We start from the raw sequence: 17,882 nt of genomic DNA on the forward strand, positions 1-17,882 counted from the left end.
ATCATTCTTAGTATCCTGACAAGGAGAGGGACTGGCCAGAGGACTGAATTTATAATGCATCTCAAACATTACCCCACCAATCATGCAAAAAAATCCCTCTGAGAAAATATTAGATAAGCATTGCTATAACCTATTATATACACTTGAGCTCATGCATTTGCCTCCCCAAAAAAACAACCCCTAACTAAAACGAATTTAAAAATAATTTCAGCTGATACGTGCTAGCATAAGTTTAAAGAGGAGTAAATTTTGTATGATAAATGAAATAGCTGCTGTTGGTGTTTTTAGACTCATTTAGAAATGGATGCTTGAAGAACCCTTCTCCTTTCTCTGGAAATGAGTACTATTAACAGAGAAGATCTATAATTATGATGGGCTATAATCAGTAGCTTAAGTTGAGTCAAAAAACTTCCTTTTATGTTTCATGTGGCTAGATTTGCTTTGTACTTACTAAATTTAGCTCCTTAAACTGTACAAATGGTTTGTAATTGTGCTGCAACCAGAAAGGCAGTGAGCATTAAGACTAATTTTTGCTTTGGTTTGGTCTTTCTAGAAAATTAGTTTTCCTATCTGAGATATATTTAATACAAAAGTAGACAATCCTAATTATTGTTGAGTTTTGTGCAAATGAAGACTGCATGCACAGATCAACTACCTGTAAAAATTCAGGCTTTTGATGTGCCTGGGTAAAGGCCATGCATTTTCTATTATTTAATGCGATGATTAAATTCTTGTACAATATGATCGTTATCACAGTAAACATTTTTCAGATAGTGGCACTGGGTTTTTTTGTGGGTTTGTTTTTGTGTTTTTTGTTTTTCCAATTCATTAGCCTAAAGTGGTGATTTAATGTCTGCATTGCACTAGAAGATTTCCAGTTCTAATTAGTAAAAAGCATAGAGAAGGTAATGCAAATTAAAATAACAGTTGGTATATTTAGATAATGGAATAGATGGTGTGTGTTTCACAACTTTGTGGCTGAAATACATGTACAGTGGCTAGTAGAAAACATGCATGAGATGCACTTCAGACTAGTGGAAGTGTTTTTAAAAAATGTGATTTATTTGGATTAAGTGAGTTAACTAGTTAATTAAAAGTGAGGAAGATTATGTAACTGGAATTTTTATGATGATGTGTTCAGAAACATTGAATAAGGTTTTGATAGGCAACCTTGGTGAGAGAAAGTCTTGAGATGATAGGGAGAAAACTGTTGATAGATTGCTAAAGTGTGTATTAAAGTGGCTCAAAGGACATTTTCCAAATGTACAATTGCTAGTTAGATCACTACTATAACTAAAGAAAATGTATCTCTGTTTCTTCAAATCTAACAGATGAGGTTTCAGCCCTCAGACAGATGCATTAATGCTTTTCATGTTGGCAAAAACCTATGTAAATCCCTAGTATTGGTTCTAATTTGGAAATACACTTTTTAAACTGCAGATGTTACCTTGAAATTGAATTTTCACCACCTGATCAGCTCAACATTATGCAATTTGTCTCCTGTCTCTGTGTTCTCTGTTTGCAACAGTTATGAAGCCAGTCTAATATCAGCATGCAGTAAAACGTCAGTTTAATAGATCTAAAACAAGGTAGCAGATGTTTGGGTTGTCATTATGGAGGTACCAATTGCAATTCTGCAATTAAGTGCAGTTTCTCTTTTGCACTTAAAAAAAATGTTCGACTCATTTGTTGTTCATGAAAACATCGCAAGTGTTTGCTAAATATATGGAACAGAGTATCAGAAATTTATTTAAATCTATTAATCTGTTCTTAGTTTTAATCAATTTGGTTTAGAAATGGCACATTTCTCATATTGGTAATAGGGGAGAAACATGTTCTTGCTTCTTTCTTTATAGCTAGCTTGGTTTGACACCTTGTACTTAGACTATATTTAAAGTAAATTGATTGTTAATTAAAGTAAGTTAATAACAATTGCTGTGTCTAATTATTTTGATTACATAGGTTACTTGTTAACAGTTCTTGTTGCACTTAAACAAAGCTAGACTGGCACTAGTATGAATCTAACAATTGCCAGTTCCCTGTGATTGTGACTACAAAAGGACAATAGTGGAGATTTTTAGTGTCCAAGTTGGAAATGGAATACATAAGTTTCAAAATTTGCAAGCCAAAATGTCATTAAATGATACATTTTAAGGGAACATATGAATGGTTTTGATCAATGACAATAGGAAAGTCCCTACATACAGATGAATAACATCTTATAGTATAATAAATATACCAAGACTTTTCTGGGGAAAATGTGCAGAAAACTCTCTGTGTCTAAAATTCAGTTTAATCTTATCTGGAAACACTAAGGCTGGAGTATCCTAATTATAGCTATCATTAGTCAATAGTGTCATAACCAGGCAGAGTTCATTCTTTGCACTGTAATGTGGTGTATTAATGTACCTCTGTTTAATTCAGCCATGAATTGTTGTCATTTGGAATTGAGAGATTTTTTCAAAAATTATTTTTATTTTTTAAATTAAAAGGCATCCAACCTTCTATTTTAATTATTTTAATATTGAAATGTAGACTATTTATTACAAAATGAAAAAGTTCAAATTAGAGAACCAAAATGCATTAGGAGATGAAAAGGAATAACTCATGTGGCATATCTTTTGATTACGGAGTCGCTAATGAACTGCGATGTATAAATATAATGTACGTGTCAGTGTTTGGTTCCTTAGAATAAGTACTGTCCAGCTACACATGCAGGACTTTACAAAAAGGTATTATTAATTTTTAAAAGTTATCAGTTAATGTTTTCAAAATTTGAAATCAGAAATCCTTGCTCTGGGCCCAATTAAATTATTTACATAGATCAATATAGTTAAATTTAGCTTTGTTAACTATCTCAAATATTGCTTCTACTATAGCTATCCCACTTTTTCTCTGGTTGTAAAGCAGAAGGAAATAGCAATTTTTGTTCTAATTAGTTCTAACAAGTTCTTTATATCTAGGAGTAATATTCTCATCAATAGTGCAGATTGCTCATATGTGTCAACATTTTGCATGTCTGAAAGTTTCTGCACAGACAATATAAATGTTTTGTCTATATTTTTAACTTGCATCCTCTGTTCTTGAGAGAGAATTGAAAAACTGATGAAATATGGACTAGAAAAGTGGACAGTGAGGTAGATTGAAACCTGGCTGAGCTGCTGGTGTCTGGGGGTTGTGATAACAAAGTCCAGCTGGAAGCTGATCACTGATGGTGTACCCCCGTGATCAGTAAGGGGGACCGATACTGTTTCATGTCATTAATGACTGGGATGATGGGGCCGAGTGCTTGACATGCAAGTTGGAGGTTGCGAAAACTGAGACTGTTCAGCCTGGAGAAGAGGATGCTCATGTGGGACCTTATCAACGTGTATAAATACCTAATGGGGGGGGGAGTAAAGAAGAGGGAGACAGACTCTTCTGAGCAGTGCCCAGTGAAAGGCAAAAAGGCAATGAGAGCAAATTGAAACACAGGAGATTCCATTTAAACATAAGAAAACACGTTTTACTGTGAGGGTGGTCAAACACTGGCACAGGTTGCCTGGAGAGCTTGCGGAGTCTCCTTCCCTGGAGGTATTCAAAACCCAACTGGATACAGCCCTTAGCGACCTGCTGTGGTTGAACCTGCTTCAGCAGGGGCACTGGGCTTACGTGGTCTCCCGAAAGAGGGAGGGTGGATCCTGCCAGCCTCAGCTACTCTGTAATTCTGTGAATAATGTGTACAGGACTGACATACCCATGTTTTACCTTTCACAAGTGAGAAGAGGAGATATTTTTCGTGTTTGTGGTAGTATTTTTTTACCTTATCCTTTTTTTTATTCAAATGGATCAAAGGTAAATTAGTCCTTCAAACTAAAAGAGTAATTTAATTATTTGTTGTTAAAATTAAGGACAAAGTATTAACTCTCTTTGAATGTAAAAATAGGTAACAGTCAATGAGAGAGGGAGTAGAGACTGTCACACCAGCCTTTCAGTCTGTTCTTCATGCATGATTTCTTCTTCTTTCATAATAACTCTTGGGGGAATTTATGGATAGTATATTTTTTTCCTTGTTCCTGTTATGTGAGCTGAAACAAGCACGAGTCCGTATTCACTGAGCCACATCACTACTGCTCTCTTAACTTTGCCATGTTGATAGGAAATGTCACACTGATACGTTACATAATTACAGCTGGCCCCTTTTTATAGGATTATTGCCCTGCTACTATTTGAAGCAACAAGAGATGTTGAAATACACTGGTTTTACATAATGTTATATCTGACTAAACTGATATCCATCTCAAGCACTAGCAATGAGAATTACGTGGAACCACAGCATTGCATTAATTAAATAGATTGTTTCATCGTTTTCAGGTCTGCCTTCAGATAATAGAAAAAAAGATAAATGATTATCCTCCTAAAAATTGAATAATTATCCTACATCAGAGCTAATCTGATGCAGGAAGCCTGAATTTGAACATCCTCCAATTGTTGCGGCAAATCTGCTTATGCCAGTTGTACCTAAATAATTCTGTCGTTCTGGCTACTGTACAAATATGATGTTTCTTACACCCTATACAGTAATGAGTCAAAAATCCCTGTTACCAACTTCCTAGGAAGTTTGAGCAGATCTGATAGCTAAATGGTTGTTAAGTAACAAGATAGGGGCCTGTGCTGGGGAGCAATGCTAAATGACACTGCTGTCACTTGCCTGAGGAACGTGCTTCGTGTCAGCTGAAGGGTACAGCACATGTCTGATCAGTGTCAGGGAAGTCTTTTAAACTGCTTCTCTATTGCTACTCATTTCTTGCTGAGACAGCATAATTGAGCTCAGCAGGATGTCCTCTTCAGTCTCTAACCATGAGAGATATGAAAGTTATCTTATGGCTTTAACAGTTTGAACTGCCAGCAAGTTGGGGTCCTGACTTAGGCTTGACATGCAATATAAATGTACTTTGAGACTAAAAACTTACTGGAGCATCTAAATGATGTGAGACTGCTGCCTGCGTTCAACATGTAGTAATGAAGGGGCTATACAGTAGCTGGTTCAGTAAGGAGGCAGCCTCACTAGCCAGCAGTATTAAGTAACAACTCAAAAATGTATAACTTTATTATTTAATGATGTTGTTGTTTACATTTCTGATTTTAGTCTTCAGATTTTATACTTCTTGTGAGTGCTAAAGCATGTTTCAAGTGCTTTCATTTTAGGTTGTCTAGATCTGGAATGCCTATCAGGCTGGCTAAACAAATCACTGCCTGTCAGTCAGGATTTGGAATAAACTGCCTTGATTCTGATAGGCTTATGATGGTGGCTGCTGGTACCTAGAGTAAAGAGTGAGAACTTGAGGTGACTTACTTGGTGCACATTTTCCCAAGAAATGGAACTGTTATGGATATTGGGGTTTTGTGGATAATGGGAAGCAAGAGGAATTAGCTGTCATATCCCCTTTTCCAGTCTTTCCAGAATAGAAGTATGGGGGACACATCAATATGGGGCAGCACTGATGAAATTTTAAATATTTATTTATTTATATAATCCATTTATTATTTCCCTCTCTACATTCTCCTTTGGTTTAGTCCTATTTTATGCTAGGGAACACTGTTGATGTGCTTGATTACCAATACACATCTGTGTAAACCCTTTTTTTTTTTTTCCTCTTAATCCTGTTCCTCCCACTGGTTCTGAATTCAAACACTCCATGTCCTCCTGGCTGTGAGGGAGATGTTTAAGTGTCTAAATCATGTAGGAAGTGTTTAAAGAAAAAGGGAGGGACTTGGTAATAAAGGGGGAATTTACTAAAAACAGTTTCCTTTCTCGCATCACCTTCTGTTTGATTCTTCCTGCCTGATTCTTTTTCCTACAAAACATGCTGTTGATAATCCCCAAGCTCAAAATATATACCACCATTAGAGGTGAACGTTTTCTTTTTCCCCACAAGTCTTCTCTCTGTCAGAAACTCTTCACAATCAAATTTCTTGTTTAAGCCTAAAACTTTTTTATTTTAGACGAGCGGTATTAGCATTCCTCAAAACATATTACATGCCACCCTACGATAATTTTCTGGCTTCTGTGCAGCACTGTGTAACACCATTATGTACCATGTGAAACACAAATCCTAGTATATTTAGAAAATATGGCCAGTCTTAGTTACCAGAGCATGTACAACATCTATTAAGGGGTTCCCAAACATTTTTTGTTGTCTGATTTAGAGCCAAATTCCAAATGTATGGACCATAGGGCTTTGAAATGATGAATGTGTAATCATTGCACCCAAAACCCGATGCATTATGGAGCAAACTGATCGAAGTCAGGAATTTAGAGCTCACCATCCTTAAGGGATACGGACCTCTGGTTCTTGGAATTTAAATGCTTTGCTTGAGCTTGAAATGAAGTAAAGGAAGAGATTTCTGTCAGGTTAATGTATAAAAATTTTTGATCGTCTGAAGGTAAAATGGAGATAAATTTTGCTTTCTGGCATGAACAGGCATGATATAAGTGAATGGGAACACCTATGTAAGTCTACTCAGCGGTGTGCATAAAAATAAAAAAAATCAAACCTTTAAACTTTTAAATGTTGGGCTTTAAATCCAATGAGTGACATCAGAATGGTATGTAAGGTTAACATAGTCTGTTTCTTCTGATGCCAAAATGATTACGCAACCAACTCCAAGTTGTTAACTGTTCTTTTTCAATCCCTTATGCTGACCCCAATTCAAAATGACTTTTGACTTTAACTGAATTTCAACAGCATTGTACCTTGCAGTGATGATTCTGAGTTGTAAAATAGCATGTAGATTATTAGAAAGCATGTTGCTTTCTGTGCTCTCTATAAAACAGATGCAACTTATTGATAATTAACATGAAAAAAATACTTACAATTCCAAACAGTCTGAGGACAAATTGTGATCTTCCTCATCAGTCAAGTCTATAATATTATTCCAGATGTTTCCTCAAGGATGGCAAAGATCAGAATCTGCACAAGATATCAAGACTAATTTTTATTCCTAAATAAAGACCTTATGAAAGTAAATTCATAACATTTGAACAGTATAGAGCTGATGCCAGCTATTTGTAGTGGAATTTATCTTTAGGATACTGCTTTGTTTTTCTTTGTTTTAATCTACAAAAAGATTATTCAAGAATTTTAATAAAATGCTTGGATTTTGGTTAATTAGTATTATCCTAGTCATGTGTTTAATTAATATGCCAGTTGTGGTCTGCCTGGAAAGCCAGCAGTATGCATCGTGCTGAGATAGTGTCGAAACTATAATGTGGGCAGAAGTTCAATAAAACCAAAGGGAAGTTCCACAGGATTGTTTGGGAAAAGTCAGATAGGATTGTTAAGTAAGCTTTCTAAACAATAAGTGAAAGTGTAAAAAAAAGTCTGTAAGAGAAGCTTTGCGTATTAAAACCAACTGATTTCCAGACAAGCTTTAACAAAGTTTCTATTGCTTGTTATGCAGGTATGTGCATTACCTATGTAGTTATGCAGAGGTGATACAGCTAGAAAACAATAAATAGTCTTAGAACAAATAGTAAAGAACAAAAGACAAGATAAAGCAAATTCATTTCTGGTGTTGGGCATCCCGAATCCAGACTATAGCTGAGGTGAAGGATCTGTGGAAATGATCATGCCATGAAAGACAGAGAAAACAGTGCTGCTGTTGAACTTCTGTAGTTAACAGGATCCCAGAGAAATCACAAATGAAAACTAGAACAGCTGATGTCTGGTATTACTGCTTTCTTATTGTCAACACATCTTTTGAAACCGTTTCCTATTTTGTAATTGAAAACTTTATTTAGCCAAGCAAAATTTTAGATTCTTAATCCTTGACTAAAAAGAACTCACTCCTTTCTTTTCCAAGTTTTTCTTTAAGATAAAAGATAGTTTCTAAATCTGTCTTGGTTTAGCTTGAAGTCAGTTGAATAAACCTGTGTTGCAAATGAGTGGTTTTAAGGTCATTCAAAGAATCACCGTCAAAGGTATTAGCAGAAACTGTTTTAATATGAATTGATAGAAGCTGGCTTAACAAAGTTTGATGGCAAAGTTCACTCTATTACTTACTACATGAAAGAAAGGTACACAGGAAAAGGGGAAAAAGTTAAAATTGAGCTAGAGTGGTGTACATGAGACCGGGGGTAAAAGGGGAGAGGATAAGGGACACCCTCCCGTTAAGTCAGTAGTTAGTAGGATTTAGCAGCACTTTTCATTTAGCAGCACTACATTACTAACTAATTTAACATCCATGAAGTACTATGATTATAACAGTGACTGAAATTCTTATAGAGTGTCTGAATTGATTCACACATGCATGCACACAAACACTAAGAGAGATATATGTATAGAGATAAATGTATATAGGAATATATGTACAAAGGTATATATGTATGTAAGAGAAATAAATGTATAAAGATATATGTATAAAGCAATAAATGTGTATATATGTATAAAGAAACAGATATATAAAGGTATATATGTGTAAAGGTAGGTATACCTAATAGAAAAATTTCCCTCGAGTTCTGTGAAATACTCACTTCTAATGCCTTGGCATCTCTCAGCGGGTGAGGGTTGAGTCTTGAGGAGTGAAGTATTTTTGGCACAGGCTTCGTTGTCTGCTTTCAGCAACAATCCTCCGAACTTCGCACACTTGAGAGTTGCGAGCTCTGAGAGGCGTCCTGCTCAGAGCAAGATGCTGGTCACAGCCCGTGGCAATCCAGGAGAGCTCAAAGGGTCTCGCTTTAGGACTGCTGTTTATAGGTTCACAAGATGATTGTCTTCAGTCATTACTAAATTTCCATTCTGGCCACAATCCGAGTTGGTAATTACTGAAACTCTCAAAATTCCCCCAAAAAAGAGCACTGATACCGTGTTTCTCTGCAATTCAGAGAAGGGATGTACCGATGCCTGCTTTTCTCAGGCCTCCAAGGCCTGTTTTGTCAAGTTTCTATTCAGATAAGAGATGTTCCGAGGCCTGTTTTGTCGAGTTCCCATCCTTGGCCAGGTTGACAGATGTTGCTGGTACAATCAGTATTTTTCCATCCTTAGCTATGAGAGAGTTTCAGGGACAATCAAGGGGTGCTTAACTGCCCAACTCGTGACACAAAGGCTAAGGCATGAATTTCTGAAATCGTAGTGAGGCCCAGGAAAGGGAGGGGGAATGTACCACCACAACCTGTATCTGCAAAAAACTGATACATTTCATTATAAATTGAATATGTTTTAATCTTGCTTTAGATGTCTTCCATTAAACCATTGATTCAAGTTATGTAATGAGAGAATGTCCCTGAATTTGATAGTACTATATTTTTTTAGTAGTTCTTTTTACAGTATTAGGAATTAAAAAATAAAAATATCACATGGTTCAAACAGCATTCATCCTTCTTGGTTATATTAAATTTTACGTATATTAAATTAAATATACAGAGAAAATTTCTGCACATCCTGGTCCATTTTCTCTTTTTGAGTAAATAGAGTGGAAATTTTTCATGAATTAATTTTAAAAATGTTATTTCTTCTCTCTGGTTGCCTATTGTGAATAGAGTTGAAACAGAATATTTGATATTGTATAATATTCTAGCAAAGTTCATTTTTTATCTTAATAAAATTGGTATATTTACAGTCATCATTATTCTAAAGGAGTAGTTCAATCTGTAGAACACAGGAGAATAACATAAAACAAATGAAGACTTCAGATAATATATGAAATCCTAACGTTTTAATTTGGAAAGACTACTGGGATCTTCTTGCTAGGTCCTCTCTTTTCACATCAAAAGAGACAAGGAGAAAAAGGGGAGGTATAGTATTATGGTAAAAATGGAAGCATTATCATTTCCTAATCTAATTTTAAAAGTTGAAGCACCTCTAAGTTATGCCCACAGTTGTATCTTTCTTCCTCCTTAACCCATTTATTAGTCAATTATTTTCCAGTGAAATAATTCTGAAAATTCCTTTTGTAATCCAAATTCAGTATTAGGTCAATACTAGCTTTTGGATTGGTATTTTTAAGCCTTAATAATACAGCTGTACTTTGACCTAGAAACCTACTTTGATTTGATAGTTGTAACACCTATTTTTCTAACATCTGTCTGCAGTTTGTTTTACATGCAAATATTTACTTACAATTGAAATATTACTATTATGTAAACAATATAAAGACTTGGAAGAAACATTTGAAAACATTTTACAAGGACCAGTGGAAAGTCATTATTGGAGGAAGCTATTACACCGGTCTCTTCCTAGTAGAAGATTGTACAGTATGTAGCTGTCTTGTGACTAGCAGAAGATCTTTCATTGAGCTCTTGAGAAACCGTGCATTCAAAAAGACTTACGTTGCTATTTGCAAATCACAGTTCATAGGCTTTCTCTCATAAGTTGTCAAAAGGTTTTCATTCTCTGAGGAGTCAACGAAGTTGTTCCTAGTTAATTATTCTGAAGTAACCCCTTTGGGCTGTCCTTTTAATTGTTTTCCGGGTGCCATAAACTGCAGATTTCAGCAAGAAATAAATTTAGATACAGCACAGTAGGAAGTTTTAAAAGCCAGCAACTTCTACAAAGGATTGTCAAGAACAATCTGCAAGGAGACTAGTTTTGGCATATAGATTTTGAGCTGAAACAGTACAGGAAAGGAAGCGCTGCTTGCCAGCCCTCACCACCATATGCTTTGTTATAATGTAATGTACAAAGAATATGGAGACAGCAGCTGCTCTAGAGGGAGGTGGCCACTTGTTAGATTTTGAAACCTTTCTGAAATGTCTGTTCATTTTCTTTTCATTGGTATTTTTTCCTCTTGCTTACGTATTTGCATTCAAAAGATGTTCACTAAAAGAAATCTATTTTTAGACCACAGTAAGAAGATGAGAGTGTGATCTACTTTTTGTTGAAACAAAAATAATTTCAGGAGGACTCTAATATTTAGTTTTATATATTGTGAAATGTGGGTAGATTTTTATTTTCCTTAATATCCATTCACATCAGGGCATGATGAAATCGTATGTATAAATTAACTATTGTGTAGGATTCTATGTCGTTGATGGAAAGAAATGTATGTGTTTCATTGGTTTCCAGTGTGTGTTTGCTAGTGGCTAGATCACATTCACATTTAAGTCAATGCCAAGAATCACTAACTTCAGTGGCAGAGAGAACCAAAGCATAAATGAGGATTTAGATCTAAAATAGAAAGAGTTTGATACGATACGCACAGAGAAATGAGTCTTTCCTAGCATCACTACCCAGGCAGTGAGGCTGATTACTCTGTTGCTTTGAGAAATCTGAAGTTCTTAGCATGTTTCAGGAACTGTGTACCTGCAATGTCGTGAAAATGAACCTTGTTTATTTAAACAAAAGTGTATTTTAAAGGGTATTTTTTTGACTCCTGAGATTTTCATATCCACTGAATGTGACAATCCTTCCAGATACATGTAACTACAAGCACTTGGGTTTTAAATTAGGGATTCTTAAGTGAATTTGAGAATCCAGAGGAAAGTTATATCACAGTATAACGAGATTACAGCAGGGCAAGTTTGTAGAGCATGTAATAAAATTAATATATCGTATTAGCATTTTTGCTGAGTGTCAGTGTTTTACATTGACCCTGGAGTAACGTTAAGATGTCATAGCAACACAAACGTGTGACTCATAACTCAGTAAAAATTAGAGTTCATATAGAAGAAAGATGTTACAATTCTTTTTGGAAGGATAAATCTGAGACAGAGATTTTAGATTATTATGTATTACTTAACGTAGATGCTTCTCTCTGAAAAAGAAATTATGTTCATCTATGTGTTACCAGGTGTATATTTTGCTGGTGATAGAAGGATGATTCTTATGGAAAAATCCATGTTTTATTTGCTTACTTCAGTTCTAGACCAGTCTTCTTATCCATCTGACCTTAGTTTTTTAAGCCAGCTACAATTGGTGGTTATCTGGAATACTTACTTACTTATTTACTTAAAGGTCCCCTTTTCCCTTTTTTGTGGCCATACTGGTTGCGAGTATTCAAATCTAAGTAGGATTACTGATTTGCAACTTTAATCATTCCCTATATTACCCCGTATCCCACTGAGGAGCAATGCAGGGAATTCCGTCTACTTAGGAGTCCCATTTCCAAAGTATTTTAAAGTCTGTAGTGAAATTAAACATGGATTCTGAATATAGTCCTGCAGTCATAATTCTGCAAAATGTGAGGCAAAAGTTTAAGTGACATTGAAACTGATGACTTACCATCTTGAGTCAAATCAAAAATCTGTTTTCAGTGCAAATTAAAGTTGTGTAAGGACTTCTTTTGGTTCCCCTAAGTGTGGTTTAGCCCAAGCTTAAGCAACACTTTTCTAATTCTACTGAGTACAAGAAAATCTAAGTTATCAGCAGTCTGTCGTTCACAGATTGGTCACTTTAAGTCAATCTGGAGGCTTGACAACACAGGAACTTTTGGTTTGGGGGGTATTACACCTCCAAGAAAGTTTGTAAATGAAATGTCTGTTTGTTTGTTTATATTTTGAATGGGAAGGTAAAGCCTTCCTTGTCCCTAGAAAGACTGAGAATTGTCAGGAGTTGCAAAATCTTTAGCCTTTACTCCATTTTTTCTAACATATAAAGAATTTATTGTCTGAAGCAGCAGACCAAAGTATGGTAATCCTAGAAACAGCTACTTTTAGATGTAGAACTATTATTTTATATGTTGTTCGAAATACCTTTTTCACTGAGATTTGCTGTTATGATTAGTTGCAGGTTTACTTTTACATAAAAAATGCCTGGTAGAAAACAAAGGACAGATCTTTCTTTAACTCACCATTATAACCATGAAAGTCAGCAAAACAATGTAATTCGAAGCAAGTGAGAAAAGGAAATTCTCTGTTTGCGACAAATGAGAACTAATTATTTTTCAGCCTAAAGAAAATTACTTCATTTTTAATGTTGTATTGCCTTACAGTCACAAACTATTCAACTGCCAATGGCTAATTTAAAAGAAAAGAAATGCAAGAGACCAAGCGTAACCATTTGTCTAGAGAAATTTTCCTCATTGTGAGAATAGCTGCTTCAAGTCTGTTACAGCTCTATGAATTTTTTGCTAGCTTTTAAAAATTGGAAGATGCATGACTGCACAGTTATGAGTTTCAGATCTTAAACTGTGCACTGTAACTTTGTTATTATTTGTTCAGAAGGCATTGTATACTGCTTATCATTAAAGAAATTAAATTCTAATTTTTTCTTCTCTTCAGCCACCAGAAAAAGAGGGTGGCCTGCCTCGTCAGGTAGGCAATAAGACGGAGTGTGGTCTCTTGGGATTTGTCCTGGATTTGAAGCAGGATTATGAGCCTGTTCGGAACCTCATCCCTGAGGAGAAACTCTATAAAGTTTACACGTTCAACTCTGTGAGAAAGTCAATGAGTACTGTCATTAAAATGCCAGATGGTAGTTTCCGAATGTACAGCAAAGGAGCTTCTGAAATTGTTCTGAAGAAGTAAGTTCAATGGATTAGTTGCTGTGTTTTTCCAAAATGCAAAGCATTCTGACACTAATAAGACATATGTGGGAATTTCGGTATTTGGAATTTGCTACTTACAGTAGAAATATGACACATTTTAGTAGTATAAGCTGTTTTTTCTAGGTTTTTTTTTTTCAGGTACTCACTCTTGCAAAACTCTTCAGCTTATTTTTCTTATCATTGGCTAGCCAAAGAATTGGGTCTGCATTCAGTAGTTTACAAATGCGTTATGTTCAACCCATTTGGAAAATGAGGATTTTTCAATTTCATTGTAAGTTGTCAGGTCATTAATTATATGGGTATTGAGGAAACAATGGATGAAGGGCTCTTGGTGTCTCTGTAATAAGTTACAAACAAATTATCTCTGATATTTCAGTAGTGAATCTTCTTGTTTAATCTGGAAATTTACACTAGAAATTTAAAATTTGCCATCAAAAAAGGAAAGTGTTGAATGAAAAGAGCTGATACAAAGAAATACTTTTCAGTAGTCATGCAAATAGACAATCAACTGGGTTTGTTGTGGTTTTTCCCCCCCCTTTTCTTAAACAAAAAAGATGTTCCAGGATCCTTAATGCAGCTGGTGAACCTCGTATCTTCAGACCACGTGACCGAGATGAAATGGTGAAGAAAGTGATTGAACCTATGGCCTGTGATGGACTGAGAACTATCTGTGTTGCTTTCCGAGACTTCAACAGCAGCCCAGAGCCTGACTGGGACAATGAAAATGACATATTATCTGACCTGACTTGCATTTGTGTTGTTGGCATTGAAGACCCAGTAAGGCCAGAGGTATATCAAATTCTTATGTTATAAAGCATTTCTCAGAGAACTGAACATAAATTGATTCTTGCAGTTTGTATCTTTTTCTTTTTAATTAGCTCTGTCAAAGAAGATGGAAGCGAGCTTTAGAAATAGACTTTACTTGATAAAAAAATCAAATAATTAACCTGATAAAAATCAACTATTAATCAACCAATATTTAAATAAAGCAAAACAGGGCTTTTTGAACAACAGGATTGAAATGGCTTAACCTTCTCTCAAGGAGTAGTATGCAGGAGGAGGACTGATCAGCAGAAGTTTTATTATGCTCCCAGATATTAGAGAATTGTCCTTGAAGTAATGCGGTGATGTGCAGCTCTGAAAGTAGAGGAAAGACATGCCATGATTATAACTGCAGTGTGCTCACTTTCCACAGAAATTGCGCGGTCTTGAAGTTTTGTGTTTTACTGTAACAGTTGCCACTTAACTAACTCTCTTAAGATTGTACCTGGTGGCTACTCAGGAAAATTGTTTTTAATGTTGTATTTGGATAAGGAAAAGCTTTGCCATGGAAAGCCTGTGGATTTCATGGATACTATACTTAAATGGCTTGTAAAAATACGACTAAAATTTCAACTCAACTAAACTGAGAAAGTCAGTATTGAGTGTGCACACTGGAAGCATGTGCCTGCTACTACACTTGTAAATTATATTACTACAGTAATACAAAGGGAGATTAAGAGGTAGAAACTTTGTTTCTGACCTATGTATACAATGCATGTATAATTAATCTTGACAGTGGAGAATGAATTCCATTTTACAATTTAGAAACAGTGACAGAAGGTAGGTCCCGAAGTTGAAAGTGCTGAGCATAAAATGCAGGCATTTTTGATATCTTTCTTTGGAGTTTTTCTTGCTGACACAACCATGAGCGCATGGTCACGGCTGCTGTGTAGGCACAGCTGCAGCCGCATGGTGTGATGTGAGAGCACCTGCCCCACCACCTCCTGCAAATGGGGGGAGCTATTAATGCTGGTTTGCTCCAAGAAATCCACTCTTCGCTTCTGTTGTTACTTCAGTACATGATTAATGATTGTGGTTTGCTTTGGAGTAAGGTAATTGCAAGATAACTCGAATTTCTCTTATACAAAAAGAGTGAGTTCTGATGCTGCAAAAAGTAAGTAGTTTGGTACCAATCTTTGTGTTTTTTATTCTTCTGTCTCATTTTACGTTTTTGCTGGATACTTTTTTATCACGTCTGGATCTTTTTTTGGTTCACTGAGAATTGGTGGCAATGCTAGACATGTTAGGAAATTATTTTTTTTTACTAAAACATCAAAAGTATAAATTAATCTGATTTATTTCCCCAAGTCCTTTATAAAGTAGACTTTTACATCCTTCTGTAACTTTGGAAACTAGCACGATACAATTACAACTACAGGTACCAACTGTATAACCATGCTTTGCATGATAATGGCCTTTCTTGGTCTTTTTGTCCATATCAAGAAGGTTATAATATAAAGTAAACCTTGCTTAGGTGAAAACTGTATGATAAACTCCTTATCTCCGCAATCATCGGATAAACAGCATTCACTTTTTCTATCATCAGATGGTCTCTTGCTGCTAATCCATCTGTCCCTACACCTGACATTGCAAGTCTTTAAAAAATGTTTAAAAACATTCTTAAAATGTTCCGGTCTGCAATGATAGCTTAAATGCTCTAGCTCACATATATGAACTCAGAAAGTTTTTAATTGTCAGGGACCACAGGAACTGTGAATCAGTCCTCTTCCCTCCCAAATCGATTCATGATACATGTTGTTAGAAAATAGCTCTAAGTCAGGTTTTGTGTGGTATGACAGACTGAGGGAATGGGTAGCAGTGGGATTTGCAGTTATTATTGAAAATAGCTGCAAACTATCTTTTCATGTGATTAGTATGAGGGTGTTTTATAAGAGAACTGCTCTCATCTCGTAAGGAATAATTTCTTAGGAGCTTGACGTAAAAATGAATAGTGTTGCTAAAAATAAAGAGGTCACATCTGACTTCTACATAAAGGATCAAAGAAGATGAAGGCAGGGAAACATTTTATTTCTAGATAATTATTTGAATGATGTATTGAATTTTTTGTAGTTTAACACCAGAATGTGCAGTAACACTTCTTATTTCATTGCAAGACACGCAATAAAATGTTTATAATTTCAGAACTTTACCAAATGTTGGACAGTTGGTTTTTGGGATGGTTTTTTTGGGGGGTTGTTTTGTTTGTTTGTTTGTTTTCTCATTGTCCCTTTTCACTGTTTTAAAGTGGTAATAACATCATGAGAACCTTTAAAACAATGTTTAAATTATTACTACCCCACACATTGGTAAGAAGCAGTAGCAGTACCCTAGGAGGAAGAAATGAACCAAAAACCCCCAAGCCAGAACAAAACCCACGAATTTCAGAAAAACTGTCTAGGTATGGAATATCTGACTGAGTGGGAATATCGTAATATACCTATATTACAATGGTGAAATCACCATTGTAGATGCAAATAGTAAGATGTTGAGCTGTTATAAGGGACCTTACTATTTTGCCAGAATTAAGCCCACTTATTAAATAGAGTGACCACTGGAGTTTATGAATTTTCAGAGTACTTCTGTACGGAAAAAAGAACATAAAAAATTAGAAATACTACTACAACTGCTGTTTTATGAATATTCTCAGTATTCATGGCGATCAGAATTTATTCTGACAGAAACGATAGATTAGGTGATTTCAATGAAACAATCCAATGTCACCATCCTGGCAGCCTTTAGTTTCCCTTAAATTACATTTCCATTTTTCCTGGGGAAGGCTTATTTTTTTCTTTTTCCTAAGATGATTGTTGGCGTTAACACATGCAAAATAGTAGCCTCCTTTTTTCCACAGAGCTCCTGTGGCACATTGCTCATATGCATCCTTGGAGTGTTTAAATATGTGAATACCTGCAGTGTCAGGGGTGTCATCCTAGCATGGTTTCAGAGAAGAGAGTGCTGCATCTGTTCTGACGATACTGCTGGGAGTTTTCTTGCACTTGCATTTCCTTCTGTACATTAAAAGAAACTATTTGGATGAGTTACTCAACAATGATATCCAGCAACTGACCAGCTTTGTCTGGAGTGTAACCACTGGACACCCATGACTTTTGCATAATTCCTAGGTTAATTGAGACGCTAGCTTATTCATTATCAGCAGCTGTTTTTACCAAGCACTGAACTACCTGCTTGATATTTCTCTTTTTGTCTGTGTGTGGCTTTTTTTCCTTTGATAAACATATAAGAAGAGAACAAATAGAATGATGTCTTGGTTCCTGTGGAGATTTCTCTGTTGATTTTGGCAACCTTTCTGGATTGATTTTAATGAGTCTGTACTGGCTTATACTGATTTGCCAATGTACGCCTACAATCTGTTATTTCTGAGATATGAACATAAATCACTTCCAAATGTCACCTATTTATTTGTCACCTGATTCTGTTAGATATTCCTGCATTGAATAATTTATGCATGCATGCATGCATTAGAAGGTTTTCTTTGCAGAGAGCAAATAAACCAGAAAATTTTTAAGTGTGTACTTAAGCTCTGCAAAACTGATGGAAAATATCTGCTTCCACTGCCCACTCAGTCTGCCAACACT

At 35.6% G+C, this 17,882-nt stretch overlaps 1 protein-coding gene across 1 annotated transcript in view; it reads left to right on the forward strand.

Annotated features, from left to right (window-relative positions):
* The window catches only part of LOC104162670 (plasma membrane calcium-transporting ATPase 2), a gene marked incomplete at its 5' end in the record, with an annotated part of 101,212 nt that overhangs the window by 36,239 nt on the left and 47,091 nt on the right, over window positions 1-17,882 (forward strand). The window contains 2 exons of the mRNA XM_009701462.1: window positions 13,199-13,440; window positions 14,019-14,253. Coding sequence (XP_009699764.1) covers window positions 13,199-13,440; window positions 14,019-14,253 — 477 coding nt within the window. The remainder of the gene's footprint in view (window positions 1-13,198; window positions 13,441-14,018; window positions 14,254-17,882) is intronic.

Source organism: Cariama cristata, unplaced genomic scaffold (assembly GCF_000690535.1).
Source record: "Cariama cristata isolate BGI_N322 unplaced genomic scaffold, ASM69053v1 scaffold8740, whole genome shotgun sequence".
Lineage (NCBI taxonomy): Eukaryota > Metazoa > Chordata > Aves > Cariamiformes > Cariamidae > Cariama > Cariama cristata.